Source organism: Pongo abelii, chromosome 6, assembly GCF_028885655.2.
Source record: "Pongo abelii isolate AG06213 chromosome 6, NHGRI_mPonAbe1-v2.0_pri, whole genome shotgun sequence".
In the NCBI taxonomy this organism is placed as follows: Eukaryota; Metazoa; Chordata; class Mammalia; order Primates; family Hominidae; genus Pongo; species Pongo abelii.
In genome coordinates, this window is record NC_071991.2 from 130,115,200 (window position 1) to 130,137,567 (window position 22,368).

The 22,368-nt window shown below is 40.8% G+C and overlaps 1 protein-coding gene across 3 annotated transcripts in view; it reads right to left on the minus strand.

The window, feature by feature from the left end:
* Window positions 1-3,596: 3,596 nt before the first annotated feature.
* The window catches only part of CHCHD3 (coiled-coil-helix-coiled-coil-helix domain containing 3), a 304,023-nt gene continuing 285,251 nt past the window's right edge, over window positions 3,597-22,368 (minus strand). For all 3 annotated transcript variants that reach the window (XM_002818468.4, XM_054559826.2, XM_054559825.2), the window contains 2 exons: window positions 15,169-15,304; window positions 3,597-4,393 (listed from right to left, as the gene is read on the minus strand). In XM_002818468.4, the coding sequence (XP_002818514.1) occupies window positions 4,370-4,393; window positions 15,169-15,304 (160 nt within the window). In that variant the 3' untranslated portion in view covers window positions 3,597-4,369. The remainder of the gene's footprint in view (window positions 4,394-15,168; window positions 15,305-22,368) is intronic.

The following is a 22,368-nucleotide window of genomic DNA, read 5'->3' on the forward strand; positions in this document are numbered from 1 at the left end:
AACATGGTGAAACCCCATCTCTACTAAAAATATAAAAATTAGCCAGGCAGGGTGGCGCGTGTCTGTGGTCTCAGTTACTTGGGATGCTGAGGCACGAGAATTGCTTGAACGCAGGAGGTGGAGGTTGCAGTGAGCCAAGACCATGCCATTGTACTCCAGCCTGGGTGGCAGAGCAAGACTCTGTCTCAAAAAAAAAAAAAAAAAAAAAAAAAAGGCCAAAAAAGGAAAAAAAGCTCTTAGAGCTCTTAGAGAGTGAAAGGAGCTTCTGGGAATCACATCCAGTCCTCTCCAGGCACAGCCTTGATCACCACGAGCCAGCATTCTACTTTATGGACAGTAAACGGGTCTTTATCCCCCTCCTTTATTTCTTTTATGTTGCTTCAGTTATTGTTGGTACCTCAAAATCAAGTGGGTCAAGGGAAGGAGAGTAAAAACTGAAATCTGCTCCATTCCACATGCTTTTAAAGGCTGGGAGGAAGAAGCTAAAGCAGATGCTTGGAATAAAGGTTTAAACTAAACCGTGGACTCCTTAGCCAGAACATGTATTCTTCACTGGCCGGTGCAGGCCTCGGAACACCCGCACCACAGTCCCCTATTCTGGGGGTGGTTTGGACCGTGGGTGTCATCAGCACAAATGGCCTACGTGTCCTAAGGTGACTTCCTAGACTAGATGCAGCCTGCCCACGGAGTAAATCCCTCAGAGCACTGATGGAAAACTAAAATCTAATGGGGACCATAAGCTGTAGGAAAAGTACCATGAAGGGCACAGAGAAAGAAATACAAATATAGTTTTCATTTTAGAGAATTTACCCAGTTTATAAGAACTGTAAGAATAAGAAATTACTAAATGAGAGGAAGTACTAAATATAGGACTAAAAGATTTAGGAGGCTGGGGAAGAAAAGAAGGGAAGTATCAAAAAACACAAATCATAATGGAAAGGACCCAGAGCAGGCCACTGTACAGTGAGAGACCAGAAGGATGCACTGTGCACTCCGTTGTCACTGCTTCTCTGGAGGGAGGCCGGAGAGGCTGAGAAAAGTGTAACACACAGAGGAGGTTAGAGGAGGGGATGAAGATGGCAGAGAAGAAAGGAGGAAGCAGAGACTGAGAAAACTTGGGAGAGGAAGACGGGAAGAGAGCAGTGAGATATGAATGAGTATCAACTCATTCATTCACAACGTTAGCCTTTCAAGAGGATTAACTCTAAACAGACTATTTTCTAACTCACTTGGTTTGAATCACAGCAAGTTACTGCTGCCCTTTCAATTGTTCAACAGTTATTTCTTTAAAAAAATTATTTCAAGAATACGTTATAACATTATTAACCATAGTCAGCATGTTGTACAATAGATCTCTTGAACTATTCCTCCTAATCTAACTGAAATTTTGTTGCTTTAATTCTTAAATCTCAAAAGGGTCATCTCCTCAGCTCACTGAAATGTGGGTTTCTGGCAAAAGCAATTATACCTGCAGGCTGGAAGACAGCAAGTGAAGAACCACACATTCTACATTTCTCAGCCCAAGAAGTCGAGGACATGTGACTACCTGGTCAGTTCTAAGCTAAATACTGCTAAAAACTGTTGTAGGGAGTCTTGTGGGTTGACCAACTGGCCACAGGCATCTGGCTTTTAGCAGTCTACATTTGCTACTCATCATGATTAGTCAATACTTTTCTAAACTATTGCATGTTGGCAAGTTTACTGTAATGTTATTGACTTCTCAAAGAGGACTTCGTGCTGATTCAACCCAGCTGTGTTCTATAAGTTCATCAAACATTTGTTTAGTGTGATAACCTCTGATCAGCTTTCAAGACACTTTATTCTTCTTGGCTTCATGAGCTAAGCTACTGTGGTTGAAGGTGCATTCTACTTAAGTGAGAAACTGACTGATTGGAATGTACCACTCTACAGCCTCATATAAATCACAACACCCTTCCCAAGCAGTGGTCTGGAAAGCTACTGTGACCTGGCACAGCTGTGATGCCATCAGCAGCAGGGAGCTCTCCAAGGATGGAGAGAAAGGCATCATTTCATCCTTTTATTTCCCCAAAGCGCTGGCTTTTGTCTTGCACCTACCATGCTTATCAGAATGATAAATTAATAAGCAATGCTGGGAGGGACAGCCTGACGAACCAACCCCCCTTCCCCTGGATTTCGCCCACTTTAGATGCCTGACCCTACAGTGCTGCATTTGCCTGCCAGAGGCAAGACTGGCAGCCTGGGATGTGCCAAGCGCTTGGCTCTCAATTGCAAAACAAAACAGTATAGGAGGGAATTTGTGAGTTAGCTGATTTGCAAACACTAGAGCAAGTCGCCATGTAAACATTTGTTTTTGTGTCTCTCAGGTTTTTCCATTTCTCTCAGGCAGCTACCTGGATGCCACCCTGACAGCATCAAAATGTGTTGCTCCTCAAGTTACCAGTGAATCCTTATTCACACTGAAATAAACTCAGCTTCTTTCAGATCATTAAAAAATAAACCTGAAAGCCCCCCACAAAACAAAACAAAAAACCCAAACAAAAAACCTTCATGAAGCAGTCATCACAGAGGATATTAGTAATTATGGTAGGAGAGCCTCTAGTGTTGCTCAGAATCAACATTAGGCCAGCAGGTGTGTCCCCAAGTGTCCATGAACATGTAACTCAGAGGGAGCTATCACCCGGGGAACCTGAATGAATAAGCAGCTGTGGTTACACTCACATGGGCTGGCTGAGACTGTTCCATCACAAGTACATCCAACTTTAAATAAAAGGTACTTGGGCATGTGAATACGTTCTATGCCCCCAACTCCAAATGCCAGTTTACTGAATCATCACACAAGCCAGCATTTACTGGGTCTGACCAAACGTATGCAGTGAGTCAGCATTTGGACTCTTCACTGTAAGCCTAAAAATTAGTTCTTCCATTTGCCCCCTTTTTGCAGTTGAAGAAGTATTGGTTGACTTGGTTGAATTCCACAGCAGAGCCAGAATTTGAACACAGATTAAGAATACAGAACCTGTATTTTGCTAAATTCACTTGCTTCGTAATAAAATAAAAATCCTACATGACAAAAGACACTTAAAGGATATCACAGAGCACTGGTACTCCTATGTCCCAAAAGAACCTTCTCATTTAGCTTCAGTGTGACTACTTATTTCCAATTCACTCAACTCCAGGGTTGAAGCACCAATCATGGTGAAAAAAAAAAAAAAAGGGAGAGTTATAATCAGGAAGTTTTGAAAAATTGGAAAGAGGAAAAAAAAAAAACAAACTAATGGTTGAATTATTTTCCTTAAACATTTTTTAGTATTGCAGGGTCAGAAGGTCCTAACCAAGGTTATCTAATTCTAGTTCTTGCCCCAGGCAGGATTACTTAAGTCATTCCAAAGAAAGGAAGGTTCACACAATTTGTAAAGATCTTCCTGAATTCTACCTACCTGATAGGCAAGTTATAAGCATCACTTGCCTGTCGGAGGCTCCACGAAATGCTCTGGAGCCTTTGAGAGGAAAGGTACAGCACAAATGCAAATTATTAACAATATAAATCAGCTCAATTCCCGTAAGCATAGCCATCTAACCCAGCCAAAAGAATGTGTGAGGAGCTACAATGCCAGTCTTTGTCAGAAAATATATTTATTATTGGTAGTGAGTGAAGTAAAGATGTGAGTATTCACTATAGAGGTTATATCAGCCAAGGTTGCCTTCATATTGATAAAAATACCTTATCTCACTTGTAATCATAAACATTATTCCAGTAGAAGAGGTACATTTTCTCTCCTTTTTGTCTTCTTGCCTGTATAATCACCATAATAAGTTAAAATGAAATAGCTCTTACATAATCAAAGGAGAAAAGAAAGAGAGACAAAACCAACATGCCCCAGCCTAGACAATTCCATCCAGCACTGGTGCCTCCAGATCTGTTTTCTGGCTCTCTCCACCTAGCACTGCTGCCCCCAGATCTATGTTTTCTGGCTCTTTCCTTGCCCCACTCCAATTAATTTAGCCCCCAACCCCATCCTACTTTGTTAGGGTGGAGGTTCACCAAATGATGGGGCTTGTTCAGAAGAGAAACATTTTATGGCCAGTGGAAGTTGAGTAGAAAGTACCAAAAGGTGGAGAGGGCTGCCCTTCTCTTTTAATCATCATAAGAGGGTTTACTAATACTGAAGAGTGTCCTTTAATGACTGATCCCTGATCAAGGCTTTGGCCCTTCAAATTGCTGCTGTTCAAAACGTGAAATGATTCTGCTGAATCCATTCTTGGTGTCTCTCTTTAGTGGCCTTCTCATTAGTGGTCTTCTCTTCAAATGGGTTGTTTTCTCACTAGGAAAAAAAATGTTCCATCTCTGGAATTAACGTTGATGGTGTTTTGCTCATTCTGAAAGTTTTTATCCTCCCTTCTCAAGCATGCTCTGCAAGAAAAACAGAAAGAGTAAGTTTTACCACCAGGAGAGGACAAAAAATAAATGGCACTATTTAGTATGATTTGTGTTGCTTTTCAAATATCTAATTTTAAAAACACAGAAAACAAGGCATATGCTTCCTGTTCTCAAAATATTGCTCCTTTAATCAACACCATTGCTTTATCACGTATGATCTTTAAATGACCCCTCTCACCACCATATGGGTTGAAAACCCCAACAAGGCCGGGCGCAGTAGATCACGCCTGTAATCCTAGCACTTTGGGAGGCCAAGGGGGACAGATCACTTGAGCCCAGAAGCTTGAAATCAGCCTGGGCAACACAGTGAAACCCCATCTCTACCAAACAAAAACATTAGCTGGGCATGGTGGTGTGTGCCTGTAGTCTCAGTTACTTGAGAGGCTGAGGTGGGAGGATCCCTTGAGCCTGGGAGGCAGAGGGTGCAGTGAGCCATGATCATGCCACTGCACTCCAGCCTGGGCGACAGTCTTTGCTGTCTCAAATAGAAAGCAAAAGTGCTCTTGGTAGGGGCATTTGGAAATGTTGGGAGCATGGCTGATGGATGCAGTGACTGGGGGAAAGCTGTGGCCAAGGCAGTGCAGGGATCAAACCCCAACACCAAAGGCTCTGAGAGGGAATCTCTTCATTAGAGAAACACAAGATTCCTTCCCAGAGAGGGAGAGCACAGATGTTCATGTGCTCATGAGGCTGGACAGAGCTACACAGATTGGTACCTATTCCCGGACTGCAGAAATGGTCCCTGCATTCTATTTAGTTATTTATTTGGGAGATGCGGATGTAGATAGGAAGAATTCTTAACTATCAGATGAGAACTCTATAACCAGCTGAAATGGGGGTATACTGCCTCCATTTTTAGAGGTCTTTAGGAAGAAAAAAGTGATACTTTCCCCTCTAGTTTTGCAACCACTCAGAGAGGCAAGGTGAGGCTGAGGTTGCCTCTAGTTTATCCATTCCCACCTGCCTCCCGCCAACCCGCACCCTTCCAGCCATCTCTCCATTGAGCTCCTACCAGGTACCACTGCACTCAGCTTAGTGCACTGGGGAAACTAATAGATACACCTGTGGAAAATTCAGGAATAATAAAAGGTAATAATTTGCTAATTTTTATTTATTTGCTAAATACATGCTAAAATTTATTTTATTGTGTAAACAGCATAACATTTAATAGGACAAATAGTATCTGGTAGAAAGTAATTTTTTCCTTTCTTCTGTTTCCCAGTTTCTGTGTCCCCTTCCAGAGATGGTCACAGTTCACAAGAGGAATGGTTCTGCCTGGTGCAGGGGCAAGCCTGTAGCTGGAGCGAGCAGGGAAGGCTTCTCCAAGGACCTTCCACCATGGAGAGAATCCAGGTGGAAGACTGGGGTAGGACTGGGAAGAGTGAGGGGAGGGAGCGGTGGCCAGGATTCAGCAAGGGAACAAGCCTAGCACACACAGAATCCTGAGGGGAGAGGCCTAGCTGGAAGAAAGGGTACATGCTCAGGACTGACCAAGAGAAAGGGTGGAAAGAGGGCCCAGGACAGACGCCAGGCTGAGACATGTCCTGCTAGCCACAGAAAACATGGAGGATGTTTTCCTTTTACATAGGAGAATGGCATTTAGGAATGTTAACCTGACATCCTCAGCGTGATGGATACAACAGAGGGGAGTCTGCAGGCAGGAAGCCCAAGGAGAAGGCAGATTAGAAACCAGACAAGGGTGGAAACAAGAACTAGAGCTACATGGGAAGAAAAAGGGAGATGGTGACATCCAAGGTATGGGAGGATCCTTGGTGACAAGGACAGTGATGGGGCCACCAAGAGAAACAGGGAAGTCAGTGGGAGCCTGGGAAGGAGGAGGATGACTTAAATTACGGGTTTGTGAGGTAATTTTGGGTGAGACATCCAAAATGGAAATATCTAGAAGGAAGCTGTAGGCCTTCTGAGGTCAAAGGTCTCTAGACACAACAATTTAGGGTCAAAAATTTAAAAATGATTGAAATTAAGGGGACAGAACAGAAAGAGTAGAAGTCAAACAAGATGGTGTATTGGGTCATAGGAGCAAAGGGTGGATAGATTATCCTAAAGTGTTCATCATTATAGGTTTCTAAGAAGTCTATGTCATAGGGCACAAAAGAACAGATATAAAGGCAGGCAAACTTAGACATAACATACATAGTGGTCAGAAAAACAATGATTCTGTCATACAGGAGGTAAATTAGAAAAGCTAGATGCATTTAGAGAAAACAGGAAAAACAAAGTAGGTGCAGTAAGATTCTGCTCAGCAGAGAGTTGTCCTGTAAGAACTCATACTGGAATGTGAGGCACCAGCCCCATGTTCGCTGGGAAAATAACACGCGGAGCACCCACCATGTAAGAGACACCACCTGGCAGTGTCAAAGAGTCACAGCATCTCTGCTATGCTCATTTGCTTGTGAATTGATCTGTGTGAGTCTCTCCAATTACATAGATGATAAGTTCTATAAAGTCCAGATATACACTACATGATGCTTTATTAAAATACAAAATGGAAGCCAGTATATATAGATCTGGAAGCAGATCTATACTGAGCCTATCTAAGGGAATTCAGTTACTAGAGAAAGTGATCTCTTTATAAATGATGCCACCCGGCCATTTGCATTTGGGGGGTTATAGATTCACTGCTTTCTTCAACACACTGATGGGAGCTTTGAGCTGTCATCTGCCTGGTCAAGATTATATAGCTGTACCCCTCTCTACAATTTTGGGCTTAGGGTTACAAGGATAACCACATGACAATGCACCTCCTTTCAAATACTGCAAAATAATCTGCAGCTGCCACAACTTAAGCAAAGCAATAGTTAAAGAGTGTTTTCACGAGTCTAGAGATTGTTTTTACTATTCTCTCTGCAAGCTCAACCAAATATAGAGGGGTAATTTTTCAGTCAAATCATATCATGCTAAGAATGTTAGGCTCTCTTTCAGAAAGAGACAAGGTGGGACCTGGCTGGTCTGAGGATGAGCAGGCCAGGCTCACATAAAGACACTGAAAGAAGTAACATTTTAATAACCCCGTTAGCCACATTCACAAAATACCCTGTTACATGTATTAAAATTCTAATCCTCCAAGATAGCACAGTGGTTCAGCTGATTTGTGGTGACTCCTTGAAGACATGTGGGACCACCACAGAAAAGCACCAGGGCTGATCTATAAACATTTTGTCAAACTGCACTCACTTGCTACCAAAGGGTGGCAGAGGTGGTACAAAACCATCTTAATTCTGTCAGGGAAATTAACAAACACAATGGCAGGCTGGATTTTTAAAAAAGATGAATTCATCTGTCAAACATTTTGGGATATTATTATATTCCAGCTATGCAACAAAACCTGCTCCAACCCAGAACCCAGGGCTTTCAGCTGGAGGGATCCGTAGGTCTGGTGAGGTCTGTGTTATTCAGCTTTCACCTTACAGGTTCTACTGTCTCTGTATTGGTTCTGTAAGTACTGCTGTTGGGCTGAATTCCAACGCTGCATAAATTTAACACTGCATCAATTAACATAGGAAATTCCCTAAAGAATGAGGGAGAAGCTTTGCAAGTTATAAAAAATTGCTTCCTTTAAGGAACTGCTAACACTTAATCTTAATGTGGAGAAAGAAATTCCTTGCTTTTGCTCATCATTCACGTATCTGGGCCTGCAGAAACTCCTTTTATAAACAGCTGGGTAAATCACCAAAAGAAGAGAGTGGTTCAGGCATGAACACTGCTCTTTTCCCAAGTCTTTTTCTCATTCCAGCCACTGAAGAACAACCGGCAGCTCACAAATAAGAACAGCGCCCCTGGAGACCTGAGATTGCATGTCATTTCCGCTTATTAAAACCTTACTAACCATCCTAACCACTTGCCTCAAATATTTCTGTTAAGCAGTAATCTCATCAACTGATTTTTGAATCACACCTTTCTTGGAGGGGTTGACTATCATAGCAGCATGCCAGCTACTGGCTGTGTTGATAATTTAAGAGAAATGATGGCAACCCTGGGTTGCTAACCAATCATCATGAAGAGAAGAAAAGCAGTTTGTTTTTTAAGATACCACTCAGGGTGCTTGTCTCTGGATAAGCTTACCCAGCGCCTCACCAAGACTTCAGGCCTCATAAAGCTGGGTAGAGAAGCAGGAAGGTTTACCTAACCAAGGAAAAATGAAACTGGAGATGTGTCCTGGCACAGACCTCGTCTTAAGACACGAGTTTTACTAAGGAGGGTCAGGAAAAGTGGGGAGTGGGAGACACTGGAGCTTCGATGAGGAAAAAGAATGAGAAGACTGTGCATGAGACAGGAAGGAAAAGTCATCTATAAATTGAATTTATGGGAAGCACAAAGCAAGTTTTGCCTGTGCACCAAGTACTGTTCTTCACTACCTGGAAATCTGATTAGCTCACTTATTTTGTTTTCAATATGTGTCTATGCCCCTGCAGCAAGAGCTGTTTGTTCTTCATTCCTCCTGCTTTGGAGGAAATAGAAGTTAACTTTTTTCTGCCTGGATCTTGCTTTATATCTTCTATGACAAATGCTCTGTATAATATTCAAATTAAGTTACAAGTAATTAACTGTTTATACAGCTGGCTGCAATAACAGACAAAACACTAACATACTGCAGTTCTAACGCTTGAAGGACGAGCATGAGAAAAGAAATACCTATTAAGAAAAATGAAAATTTATTACCATGGTAGCATTTCTTCTATTAAACTCAGATTTAAAAAAAGAGAAAATGTCACGAAGCAACGATTACTCTCAGAAAGTGGTTTAGAAAAGGATTCCTATGATGGAAGAGGTTGGGATAGGAAATTTAAAGTTTGGAATTTTGTTTGCTTTGATCTGACTCTAAATTCAAAGGGCTGCCCTACCAAAAAATGGGAAATCTATTATGAAATACCCACGCATCAGTCACCCTGTGACCAGCATCCCAGCTGGGCAATTAATAAATGTCATCAAGCGATGATGATAAAGCAGCTTTCGAACACAATAAAAACACATTCCTGGAGGGCTTCCCAGAGAGTTAACCTTCTTGATTATCTTCGTGCTCTCTGAAAGTGGCCACCGTGTACATCAGGGGGGACTCTGATGTGGGTCAGGGGAGGGAAGCAGGGTGACTGGGAGCAGTAGAACCAAGGGAGGGTCTGGTCACAGCTGTGAGCTAGCCAGGGGACTGGGGTCACCTACTGTTTCAATGGGAGCAAGAGAAGAGGGGAAGGGGATCTCTTTTCAAGGCTTCCATCTGCTTCCTGTGTCATCTTCCAATTTGTTCTTAAGGCTAAAGATTCATTCCTAGGGTTGGTCTGATGAGATCTCTGCCAGGTAGCTTTGACCTGTAGGGAGTGACACCTCCTTATCTCCCAAAAGATGGAAAACAAGGACTTGGCAGGACCTCTGAAAGGTCAAAGACCTTTAATGCAATTCAGGCCAATGGGCTCTAAGAGCAATGGTTTTCAAACTTTGGGTACAGAGTCTCCTGGGAAATTTGGTCAAAGTTCAGATGCCCAGGCCTCACCCCAGACCTTCTGAATCAGAATCTCCAGGGATGGGGATTGGGTGGGTATATTTTAAGCAAACCCCTCAGGGGATTCTGATGCTCACCCACATCTGAGATCTGACACGACAGGAAAAATAGCCTGGTTCTGAATTTAAGAGTGGGCTGTTTGGTCTGGGTTCTGCCCTTCTACAGATCATTTAAATTCTCTGGAAGCTAATTTTTGCACATGAAAAAAATGAAGTTGGGTTACATGATCTCTAGGGTCCTTTTAGCTCCAACAGCCTATAAGTCTATTAAATCATTTGCATCTAACGTAGAGTTCATCTGAAAACAATGATAACATACAGCTTGCTCTGGCAATAGGTTTTTCTTTCAAGAACCTTGATTTTTAAGCAAAAACTACTACTATGTTTTCAGGACCCCTTCATACTCAAAATATGTCACAGACTTAGGAGCAGAATCCTGGTCTAATATAAATACAGTTCACCGGGGAGATGAAATGCATTGCCCTTCAGAAGGCGGACAGAAATTGGGCCAGGGCAAATTCCTCCATGTGCACTGATCTTGAGGCTTTGACTTAGGAAGCCAACCAAATACTGGAGATGTCAATGATATTTTAGAAATGAGACAACGGGGTGCAGCACTAGCCTTAAGTTGGAGAGCTGTCACATTAGGATCTAGCCTCATTTACTGGGTCCTGACCCCAAGCTCCTCACTGTAGTCAGGTTCCTTTCTGATCTCTCCAAAGAGATCAGCAGGAAGCATGTAGGTCTGAGGTGGGGTTGTCTCGTTTACAAGACGTCCTTATTGTGAGCTGAGCTAACTGTTTGCGTGGCTACTGTCCCACTGCCTGCTTACTGACTGAAACTTCCACTATGGTTTGGGGGACCCCTGACAGACTCATCATCTAACTTCAGGTCCCACACTGATCTCTGTCCCTTGGGCATCTCCTGGGGTTGGTCCTTGCCTCTGGTCCCAGTTTGCCCTTGGTTGACAGGCTCCAGGTTCCTGGCTTCCTGCTCTGTTTTCAGAGTCACACTTCCCATGGTACTTCACAGGATGAAAGGCATCATGATTCAGGGGAGGCTTACGGCTGGCTGGAGGGAGCCTGCATTTTCTAATGGCCTTTATTAGCCGGCAGGGTACATTCTGCCAGCCAGTGCAGAGACAGCTGTTTTTCACTTCACTGACTTTGAAGAAACTGTGAAACTGTTTCTATTCCCTCCCAGTTCTTTCTGCCACCTTGGCTTCCCCAGGGCTGTCAGGAGTGTGAACCTCAAAGAAAGGGTACGTAGCAGTGGGAGGCCAGGCAGCAGCAGACCAATCAGAAATGCAAGTGTTCTTCTCAAAGTGAACGTTTAAGGTGGACAGCAAAATTTAAGAGGTGAAGGCACAAATACTGGAGGTCTCAAAAGAAGTGCTGCTTGTACCAAATAGGCCATGTCTCTTCATCTGAGTACGCCTATGAACAGGCATGCTTATGCACACCACCTTTTGCTCTCTATACTGAAAGCAGAATCAGTCCTAGAATAACAGAGCTAGATGGCCCTCATGGATCACCTGGTTCAAACCTTCAATTTATCAAAGCAACTGAAGCTCAAGTCACTATAATTAGATTAGGATTGCAGCAACAGCATTTCCTATAAACCCCACCCTCCCAGTGAACATAGAATGTGCCATAAGGGTCCGGCCAGCTTCTGCATTTTTCTGTCAATAGCAGCAGGGCTGGGAGAAAGCTGAACTGCTTAGACTAGCGGCTCCCAATGCAGCCCAATTCTACAAGTAAATAGTAGAGAAGTGGTATGTCTCAGGGAATGGTCCCAGACGTAATGCAGATCTGACAGCAAACCCTTTCAACACCCTTCCCCTTTCTTAAAAAACAGAACTTGGGCACATTTTGGTCTACCCATGAGCAAATACTATTGGCTTCTCATTCCCGCTCCTTTCCATTTCTCCTGTAAGGTAGGTGGTGTGCATAAGCATGCCTGTTCATAGGCGTACTCAGATGAAGAGACATGACCTATTTGGTACAAGCAGCACCTCTCCTACTTTAGGTAGGTGTAGCAAGATAGAATGGGAACCAGGTATCAAAGGTAAGAAGAGGTAACCCAATCTTGCCGAGCTTGAGAAAGTTATGAGGCTAAGCAAGATATGAGAAACAAAAGACACAGGACTATGTACCAATCGATGTGCTCCTTCATTTGTAAATGCTGTATCTTATACAGCCAGCCAGCCGGTAGCTTTTAAGTCTCAGAAATAATAATTAGAGCTATTTAATATCTCTTTACCGTCATGAAGAGCACATAACTTAATACACAAGAAATAATAGTCTAAATGTCTCATGTCAACCCATGAGAAATTGTTGAAGAACAGCTGAAGAAACACTGATGTGAGTAAGTGGATAAATAAGCAGAGAGGAAGAGTAAGGCTAAGGAATATCTGGAAATTTTCCTAACAGTAAAACCTATTAGTCTCTACAACAATGCCCCAGGGAACCCGTGAAAGGCCAATCTTATGAGTTATTTAAAAGCGGAGTGGACTTAGCCATTGGAATTATTCCGTGGGGGAAACCCTTGCACTGTGTTGGATATGGACAACACTGCCTAATGGCTTGTTGTCATGTGTAGTATTTTCCATGTTTAGCATGTCCAGCTTGTTCTCTGGATTTAACAGGAAATATAAGAAGTTGGCCCACGAGGAACTGCTAAAATAGGCAGTTGGGACCACGTATCTTGCCAGAGTCTCTTCTAACAACAGGGGCACAGCTGGGGTCACGAGGTTAGACCATATTCACAAGGAGCAAAAGGACAACCTGGTATTGGAGGGAAAGTAACTGCTCATGAAACACTGATAGAAGCTCCTTCTGGCCACTGTGGCGCGATCTTAAAATGGGCCAGTGCCAAGTTGCCCCTTTTATCACGGGCTTCATCAACCCACTCCCCATGTGTGACCTTCAGACTCTGTCCCCCACTCGTTAGATCTTCCACGTTCTGTGTCTTCCCTTTATCGCTTTCGCTCTCACTTTCCCTTACTGCCTTATTTCTGTATTAGTGGATGATGGATGGATGACCCTTCACAAACTTACCCACTCAAAAACCAAACGCCACTTATGTATTTTGAAATTTTTTGTTTTTATGGCAAGGTACATCTTGGTCTAGCTGTTAAATTCACTATTGTGACTTCCCTGAGTTTCAATGCTCTCAACTGGAAAATGGTGAAAATAAAACTATCTCTATTTACATCTCAGGTTGTCATAAAAAAACAAGTAAAAGAATGGATGTGAAATGACCTTGCAATCTTAACTACTGCCGAAATGTAAGGTGGTGCAGCTTCTTGGTTCTCGTCCATTTCAATGTTGCCCATCTCAGGAAAAAAGGTTTGAGGGCTTCTATCTTTTTATTATTAACTTGTATTATACACCTCCTAATAACTGAATATAAGAGCCACAAAAACAATAGATACTCCAAACATACTAGCTGAAAATAAAAGATTGGAGAGTGAGGGGGAAAAAAGAGGGTCTCTTTTGAAATCATTAATAATAATTTGATGCTTTTGGCTGACCTGTTTAGTAAATTTCAGCACAATAATGCAACTGAGGAAAGAAGGGGAAAAATAAGATTTACTGAATACTTTATATAAAGGTAATCCTCACAACATTACCCAAATTTACAGATGAGAAAACTCAAGCCCCAAGGTCACAGAGCTGGTAAAAGGACAGGGTACAAACTCAGGTCTGCCAGATTCAAACTCGCTATTGCGCCATGTGGCGTATTTGGTTTTGTCACAAGTTAACTTTGCTTTATCCTATAAATATATACCATTGATGTCACAAGACTATATGTAGATAATTCAACACAACCCAGACAGGCAGGATGGGGTCAGCACTCCCAATGCCCCTGCAGCTGCCACTGTGGTAATGTTACAAATCACATGGTACAAACAGGCACGTATGTTAGAGACCAGCATTGAAACATACACTTTGTCACAACCACTCTTTTCCACTGACCACCATCTCAATAAGGCACTATTATCAAGTTAGAAAAATCCATGAATCAACCTACAAGTCCCAAGTCCTTCAGTTCATATTCATATTGAAGGCTGGGGTTTATTAACAGCGTATCAGAAGCTGTTTTTGACAAATAAAATGTACTAACTTAACATTAGCAACATTACCTGTACCAAAGACCTTTAAAGAAAAGGATCCCTGGCATACTACTAAGAGTTACATAAGTGCAGCTACAAGCAAGAAACAGAAAAAAGCTGCCAGCCACTAGGCTTTTGAGGACAACATAGGCTTTTAATAAATCTTGATTATATTTTTTCCATTAATGTTACTGTTATTTTCCAGCTATCCAGACAATACTAACCCTCCCATCGGATATTTGTAGAGTATAAAAATTTTACACCAAGTGATATTATTATAACTACAGCAAATTAGACTGCAGAAAGGCATGCTGTGTAACTCAAACACTAGATTTAGTTGGGTTAGAAGGTCAAATCTACAGAGTTTGTCAGCAGAAGGAATCAAGGTTTCCAACAATTTCCGCCTCTCAGAACAACCTATATCCAACTGTTAAATTGGTTAAATGATAGGCAATTATGTGACCTGCCAGAATTGATAATTTGCTTCAGGGTTTATCATTAGCTTTCTAAAGTACATAAATTAGAGAAAATGCACGTCCTGTGAACATCATATTATTCTGATATGAAGGGTCAAGAGAAGAATATGGCTATGGTCTATAAAAGCAGGGGAAATTCTTTTTAAAATGCTATCCCTGTCCAATTAAGTGAACTCTGTCAACTGGTGGAAGCATTGGACAGTGACTGAATGGTGGTGTTTTTGTTTTTTTTTAACCTGGCCCTCTGTCTGACTACCTACTGCTTATGGGCCCAAAGGTGCCGGCTCTTAATCTGTATCCTCTTCGCTGGCTCTAAATATTGGCCTAAAAGTATGAGGAATGACCTTGAGAACATTATTATTAGAAGACAAAAGTTCAGGGCAAGTGGAAAAAAGTATAATCTTAGTAGAATCCTTTTTTCTGCAAGTAAATGAGTTGTACACAAGGAAGATATGGGCTCTTTGACAATGATCGGACAGAAGTTATGCCCTAATCAACTCATTACAGTAATTCTTGATAATGATGACTAGGGCTTAGAAAGCTTTTTCACACACAGTGGCCCATTTAGTCCTTACCACTGCCCCAGGTCATCCAGTTTTCAATTTGCCCAGTGCCCCCAGTGGCCTGATTGGCACACCTACCTGTTTGGCATGATTGACACAGTGCATATACTGGGTGGCCAGAGCGGAGCATTTGAGGGTCTGGTGGGTGTTCTCACGGTAACACTGAAGAATTCTGGCCTGCAGATCAGCACAGACTGGATGAGACTCATACCGCCTGAAAACAAACACAGGGACCGCTGAGACCAATGGTCTTCATTCAGAATAAAAATCAAGGTTAAAGAACACATAAAACGCACAGTAAGACACAGATGTTGCAAATGCAGAAAAAGGTTTAAGAGAAAGAATTTTCCTTGAACTTTTAAAGATAGCTAAATTTTTCCCATGATAAAAATGACAAAGGGTAAATAAATTCTAAGAAATTAGTTCCACTAATTGACACTACTGTGAGTTAGTCTGGACAATATAACCATCCCTTCCAAACCGAAACCATATCAACATGCCAGAAACTTGGAAGCGCTAAGTTCTCTCTTCCATTCCCATATCCACTTGGTCACAAAGTTGGAGATCCCTATGGCCTGGTCCTCCTGCTCCACACCCACTATCGTTACATTGCTTCCAAGTGAGCCACATCCTGGATTCAAGAAACAACCTCCCAGCTGGTCTCTCAGCTTTGATACCCTCTACTCCTGCCTCCACACACCTTCCAGAGGGTTCTTTCCAATAGGAAATCAAAGATGGTCTCTTTTCCCAGCACTTTCTACACAAAATACAAGGCCAGCCGGCTGGTCCTTCTTGATCAGGTTCCTGCCTACTCTGCTGCCTTCACCTCACACCCTGCACACAGCTGAAGCCTGGACAAACCCAATTCAGGGTTTCATTCTTACACTTCTCTTCACATCTAAGCTCATGCTGCTCTTGCTTCTGGAAATGCTCTATGCCCAAACTCCCACCTATGCCTATATATCTGGAAAAAACCTACTCATCCTTTGATACTTCACTCAAGTGTCAGCTTTCATTAGCTCTCCACCCCCCAACCCCAGTACAGTCTATCATTCCCTTTATGGTGACCCCATTGGTCCCGTATTCACTTTTCTTGCCATGCACGTGACACTGACTATATCATAGTCTAATACAGTTTAGCAACTTACATTTACTAGAATGTAAATTCCAAGGACTGTGACTTATTTTCTTTGTTACCTCAGCTATTAGACATGGGAACCCTACAGAAGTCATGTAATACATTTACTCAATGAATACAAATGGGTGCAAAGAAAACATTTTAAAGTCCCCTGGGTTAAAATTTTGCTACTTATACTTACAAATCTCAGATTTTAGTCAGATTGCTTCTGTGAATATGTGAGACCAAATGTAAATGTTTCCAAAAAGCTTATAATATATGCTTGAAAAATGATAATAAACCAAATGAATTATACAAATGAAGGTAACACATTCTTATTAATACGGCAGGGAAGTTTGGACTGCAAGGAAGTTTGGACACATACAGAGAAAAAAACACAATATTACTACTTTTAATCTTGAAATTCGTGTTTTTTCAAATTAGTCTTAATACAAGAAGCTTCCAGTCTTATCACTTCTATTTTTGAAATTTAAATTTGTTATTTCCATAGTAATCTTGAAATCACATTATTTTAAATTTAATGGGTTCTTAAAAAAACCCCTAGAGAACATAGGGGGAATATTTCTCATCAATAAGGAAACCCCTGGGTGATGATTTGTCTCCTCATTACTTTTATCCAGTACACTAAGCTAATATGTATTTTGCTAGAATAGAAATGCAAAGCATGTTGGTGGTTCCCTGACTTCCTACTACCCTCTAAAGAACATACACATAGAAAAAAAAATGTTTCAACAATTTTTCTATAACATCACTTTCACTTTTTCATTCATTACCTTACTGCTTTGTCAAATACCTAAGAATAGAATTTAAATAGAATCCCAGGAGTTTCCATGCTTTAAGATTTCACACTTCAGATGTCTGTGAATTTTTCTGGACACAGATTTCCCTAATCCTTTACTATGAACATCAGGATTTAAAAGGAATCAGCCGTGCTTCAAAGAGTATAGGCACAGATACCACTAAGTGACTAATTATAGCAAGACCTGCATTTAGATAAATATTGAATAAAGTATGATTAAGCATCAGATCAGCTGAACCTAGCAAATACATGACTAATGACTAATAGCTCATAGGAAAGCAGGGTTACATTCTATCCTAGTGTTGACAACTGAATGTGTCTCAGATTTAAAAGCAAGGGGAAGGAGGTGAGGAGGGAAGGCTAGAACAATTCTGACCAGATATGCAGCCCTTCCTCATTAACATATGGGAAAAGACTGTAAAAATGAGCATCCACACACTGCACATCATAAAGAAGACAGTGTATTTTTTCCTTTAAAAAGTCTACTCACAATGGGATAATTCACCTCATGTTATGGACTCCTTAGAAAGAGGTAGTTTAAGTTGTAGATAAGCATGTACCCTGGGTTGAGCTATTAGTCATGCAAGTTAAAGTCCATGAGTTATTTATGATTTGAAATGTGTCAAAATATACTTTTATCACCACAAATCAATACTACTCACTTCCAGGGCTCTTGATTTCCTGTTTGGTGGTCTGTTCTGTATGTGTGTGTGTGTGTGTGTGCAGTCATCCTCTGAAATTCTTTTTGTACACATTTCAATCTGTATTAATGATTCGATGGTAGAAAGAGGGGAAGAGGAATGGAAATCAGCATAATTGTCCTCCAGCTCCTGAAGTAGACTCTGGGACATTTTCTTGGATTAATCTGTAAGGGCAAAGGTTTGCTTCTGTATTGATCTGTAAAGCTTGTTATACTGCCCTAATGCACTGTTTTCACTTTGGGAAAATGCTAAATGAGATTGCTGTCTAACATTAGAAGGCCATAAAACACAAGCCATGGTACCTTCCATTCAGGATAAAGGTTTCAAAAACATTTCCAATATGCATTATGGTAAACCCTCCATATAATCATAGAGTCAGCAATTGACTTTTATTGACTGCTTTCATTCCTGCTGATGGAAAAAGCCCCTATTAGGCAAAAATAATGAAAGGCAGACTTTCCAGATACCTAGGAAGGAAAATTAAATCTTAGCAGCAAAGAACAATTAGACAAGTTAATTTCTTTGTATGTAAGGAAGAGGCAAAGAAATGGTGAATGACAATGGTAAGAGAAGGATGAAATACAGATTTGGAAAACTTAAAACACTAATAAAGAAGTGAGAAGATCTAATAGTTACTCAAAAACATGTTTAGCAAGAAGAAATCGGTGGAATAGAGTCAACCTTTGAAAATATACATTTAACAAAAACGAGAAAAAAAATCCAGTTTTGTGGTCACTTGAAATCACTGGGAACCTTTCATGGATCCTACCATACGTATGCGCATCTCTTTTCTTTTCTTTCTTATACTCTTTTACTCTGCTCTTCCCTTTCTCTCCCCTCATCTCCACAAGCACTAGCAGCCCGCCCTCCCTTTGGCCCTCCCTACCCCACACAGTGGCACCAAAGGCCCAAGGGGTTGCTGACAGTACCAAAGGTAGAACTGGAGTCCCAAAGATTTGACCCCAGAACAAAATCAAAAGAAGCACTTCTGGTAGATATTCTGTAGCCTATCACCAGTAAAACATTTTTTGGCTAATGTTTAATGTTAATATTCACTTAAAAGGCATCTAAAATATATATATATCCAAGTATTTTTTCTCATTATACTAACAAGTCTATTGTAGAAACTTTGGAAAAAGACAGAAAAGAATAAAGATACACATTTAGGCTGTTTCTAATTTTTCACTGCTTAAAAAACATGGTGAAGGACATAAATTATAAACTACCATTTCTGATTATTACCTTAGGAGACTTTCTTGTAAGTTAAATTAACTGATCAAAGAGAAATGAAAACAGTTTTAGCAAAAACAAAGCCGAGGGAGTATTCAGAAGTTCCCTCTTAAGACTCTATAACACAGTTACACTCGGTTATCTGTTTTAAAACTATCTGTTGGTTCCACTGCTGCCTCTATTTTCAAGTCTTAGAACCTTCTTTGATGTGGGTCTGAGCTTCACATTTCAAGAAAACTACTTACCCATCTTTTTAGTTCTGCTAATATTAATGGTAAGGATAATAAGGTAACTTCAGAGAAGGAAATAATGTGGAGATAACACTCCTCACACCACTCTCCACTCAGAAGGCTAAAAAAATCATGTAATGACAATCAGTTAGCAGCCACAACTCCCAAGGCTCTAGAGGACACTGAAGTCACTCATTACCAGTCTAGGCATGCAAAGAAAGGATCCTTTCCCTGTACCTGAACCAGAAGTGTGCTGAGAGAGTTCTACAGATACTATGATGAAATACCAGAAAGAGGGAGAAGAGAGGGAACAAGAAGGAAAGAAGGAGGGAGAGAGAAAATGAAGATGAGAATGGCTGGTGTTAAAAGGAGAATTCTATTTTTTTTTTAACAGGTTCTGATAATGCATCCTTCATGGGATCAGGTGGTCTCATAAAACCATATTTTACACTAAAAGCAGACACACAACACAGTCAGGGAATCAAATCTTTAGGTCTAATTCCTACAGCACAATGCAAAAACTTTAATTTTTTCTCTACCAACTTTTCATTAGCTGTTAAACCCAGTGATCAGGATTTCTGCTTTTCTTTTAAAACGCAAAACTAAAGCTACTAGGCACATTGCCAATATTTAAAAATATGTAATCATTCACTTTCGTTTCTCTTATCACTTATAATGAATCTATCGTAAAATGCAATATGAAGGAAGAAAATATTTATCTCAAATGTACTATATTAACTTTTTATTTTTAATTTTACCTTAAATCTAAATATCCTAATATTTGTTTTCAGAGTAAAATGTAAATAGTCTCTAATAATGCAAGATCTGAAAAATTCAATTTTAAGCTTTTCTGACATTCTTAATAACTGCTAACCATTTTATTAATGACATTTCCATTTGAGCTGTAATCAAATTTCCACAATTACACTTCAGAAGTCCCTCTCTAACGTGGTCCAAACAGCTCCAAAAGCTGCCTGCTTTGTTTCCATTTGTTTTCATACACAATTTGAGATGCAATTTCTTTTGATTACTAACATGATGAATGTTAACTAATATGTTTTCTATCATCACAACACAAAATGCCAAGCAGCCTCCACTGTTACCAGAGAAAGGAATGCTGACCTGGACATCACCTAGCTCAGCACTTAGCTCAACGAACCAGTCACACTGAGAGCAGACTATGACCTGTAATGAGGGCCATACTATTTAATCAAATAGCTACAGCTTGGGCTTTAAAAGAAAAGGTTAGCTTTGGCTAGCTAGAAAACAGAGCATATAAAATTCTATCTTGTAAACCCAAGGTTTGAAAGAAGTATCTATCTGAAAATACTTTAAGACTTAACACTTTAATTTTAATCCACTGTTGACTTTGGAAAAAGATGTCAGGTTCACAATTCCATAGTCGGATCCACGGGGGGAACGCGACCTGGAGGGCAGGAGGGGAAAGCACTGCCAGCCTTCCATTCCAGTGTTAGGACCCTGAGTAAAAGCCCTAAACCCAGGAAAATCCAAAAGAGAGGACCTCTGGCCACCTATCCCTGCTAAAATGAGCAACACAGTGCTCTATATACACAGATACACAGTTCTTATGCCAAGAGGCCTCATACACCCTAAAAAGATGGGTACAAACATACCAAAATGTAAGGTGAGCAAACAACTTTTCAATTTTGCAATATGTTTTTCTTATTCAATAATATTGGGTCCTTGGAAATGATGGGGGGCAGGGTGGAAAAACCTAGGAGAGCAGGACTTTAACAGCATGTGACCACGTGACAGGTGGTAGGGGCTCGTGGCTTCTCTGTGGTGCTCAGGGGAGAGTGACACACCCTGACACGATGGGACTCCCCTGCTGCCTGGTTTCTTCTCAAGCCACAGCTCTCATTCTACCCTTCACAGAAAACCCTCTTGGGATCTTGCCAACTGCACCAAACCCTGAGCTGGATCCCACTGTATGGGCTCACCCAGCACAACTGAAAGCTCGAGAGTTCCTATTCCTCATTAGGGGTCTGAACTTAGGAAACTGGGTCTCCAAAGAATGAGGGTCCCCAGTTTTGTTTAGTTGTTTAACAGGTGGAAGGATTTGGGAAGTCAGACATTTGGTATGAGGTGGAAGAAACAAGCCATTGGCTAATTTTTACTTTCCACCATATCTGGGTGTTCTTGACTTAGATTTGGGCTACATATCGCTAAAAAGGGAGATAAAATTTTTACTTAATTCTTACTTAAAAGATACCAGGACTAAGAGGCAATAATTGTATAGAGTTTGGTGACTCAACATAACTGATGGCAACATGAACTCAATCTGGAAAGACCCCATATAATTTAGAACACAGATCACATATAATTTATAACAACCATGTACTCATGGGATGCTATTTTCTCAAGCCTACAAAGTCTTCTCAACAGGCAAAATTGCACTTTCATCTGGGTGGGAAGCCTTTATTTAGAGAGCTATAAGCCATCCCTCCCTCCCTTTCTTTCTTAACAATGCTTGAAATATTGTTATTGCTTAATAAATGTCAAATAATAATGCTGTAATAAAAACAAGCACTAGTGGGTTAACAATTGCAGTTTTTTAGCAGCAGTTATATAAAGTATTCTGGGTAGAACTACCTCCTAGCATGCACATAGTGGGAACAGAATAAAATCACAGCCCACAGAAGTAGCCCTTGGTTATAAGAATTGCAAATTTGAAGATTATTCTCTTTGTCCTTTCAAAAGATCCACAGGTATTGGAATGAAAGTGTTAAATCTGAATCTCCAAAGGATATATCAATGTGTGAATGAGACCAAGTAATCTTAACACAGATCAAACTTTTTATTTGAATATCTCAATTAGGTTTCAGTGTCAAGAAAAGCATTGTTATTATTACTATTATTAAAGGCATGGCATTTACTCTCTCCTGACTTCGTAAAACAACTGTTTAATTACATAACAGAAATATGTTCATCATGAGCCATATACAATGCATCAATCATAGATTTTTCCTTAAATAACTATTTTCTTAAATATCTATATAATGTATTCTACTTATGCTGATACCCCCGAGGCTTTGTGAGGTATTTCCAATCCCTCATGATGCTACTTAGGAATGTTCATCAAAATTGGTCTTAGGATTAAAAACATGAGGGTTGGCTGGTTCATTTATTCTTTTATCTACTCAGTCACTCCCAAAACAG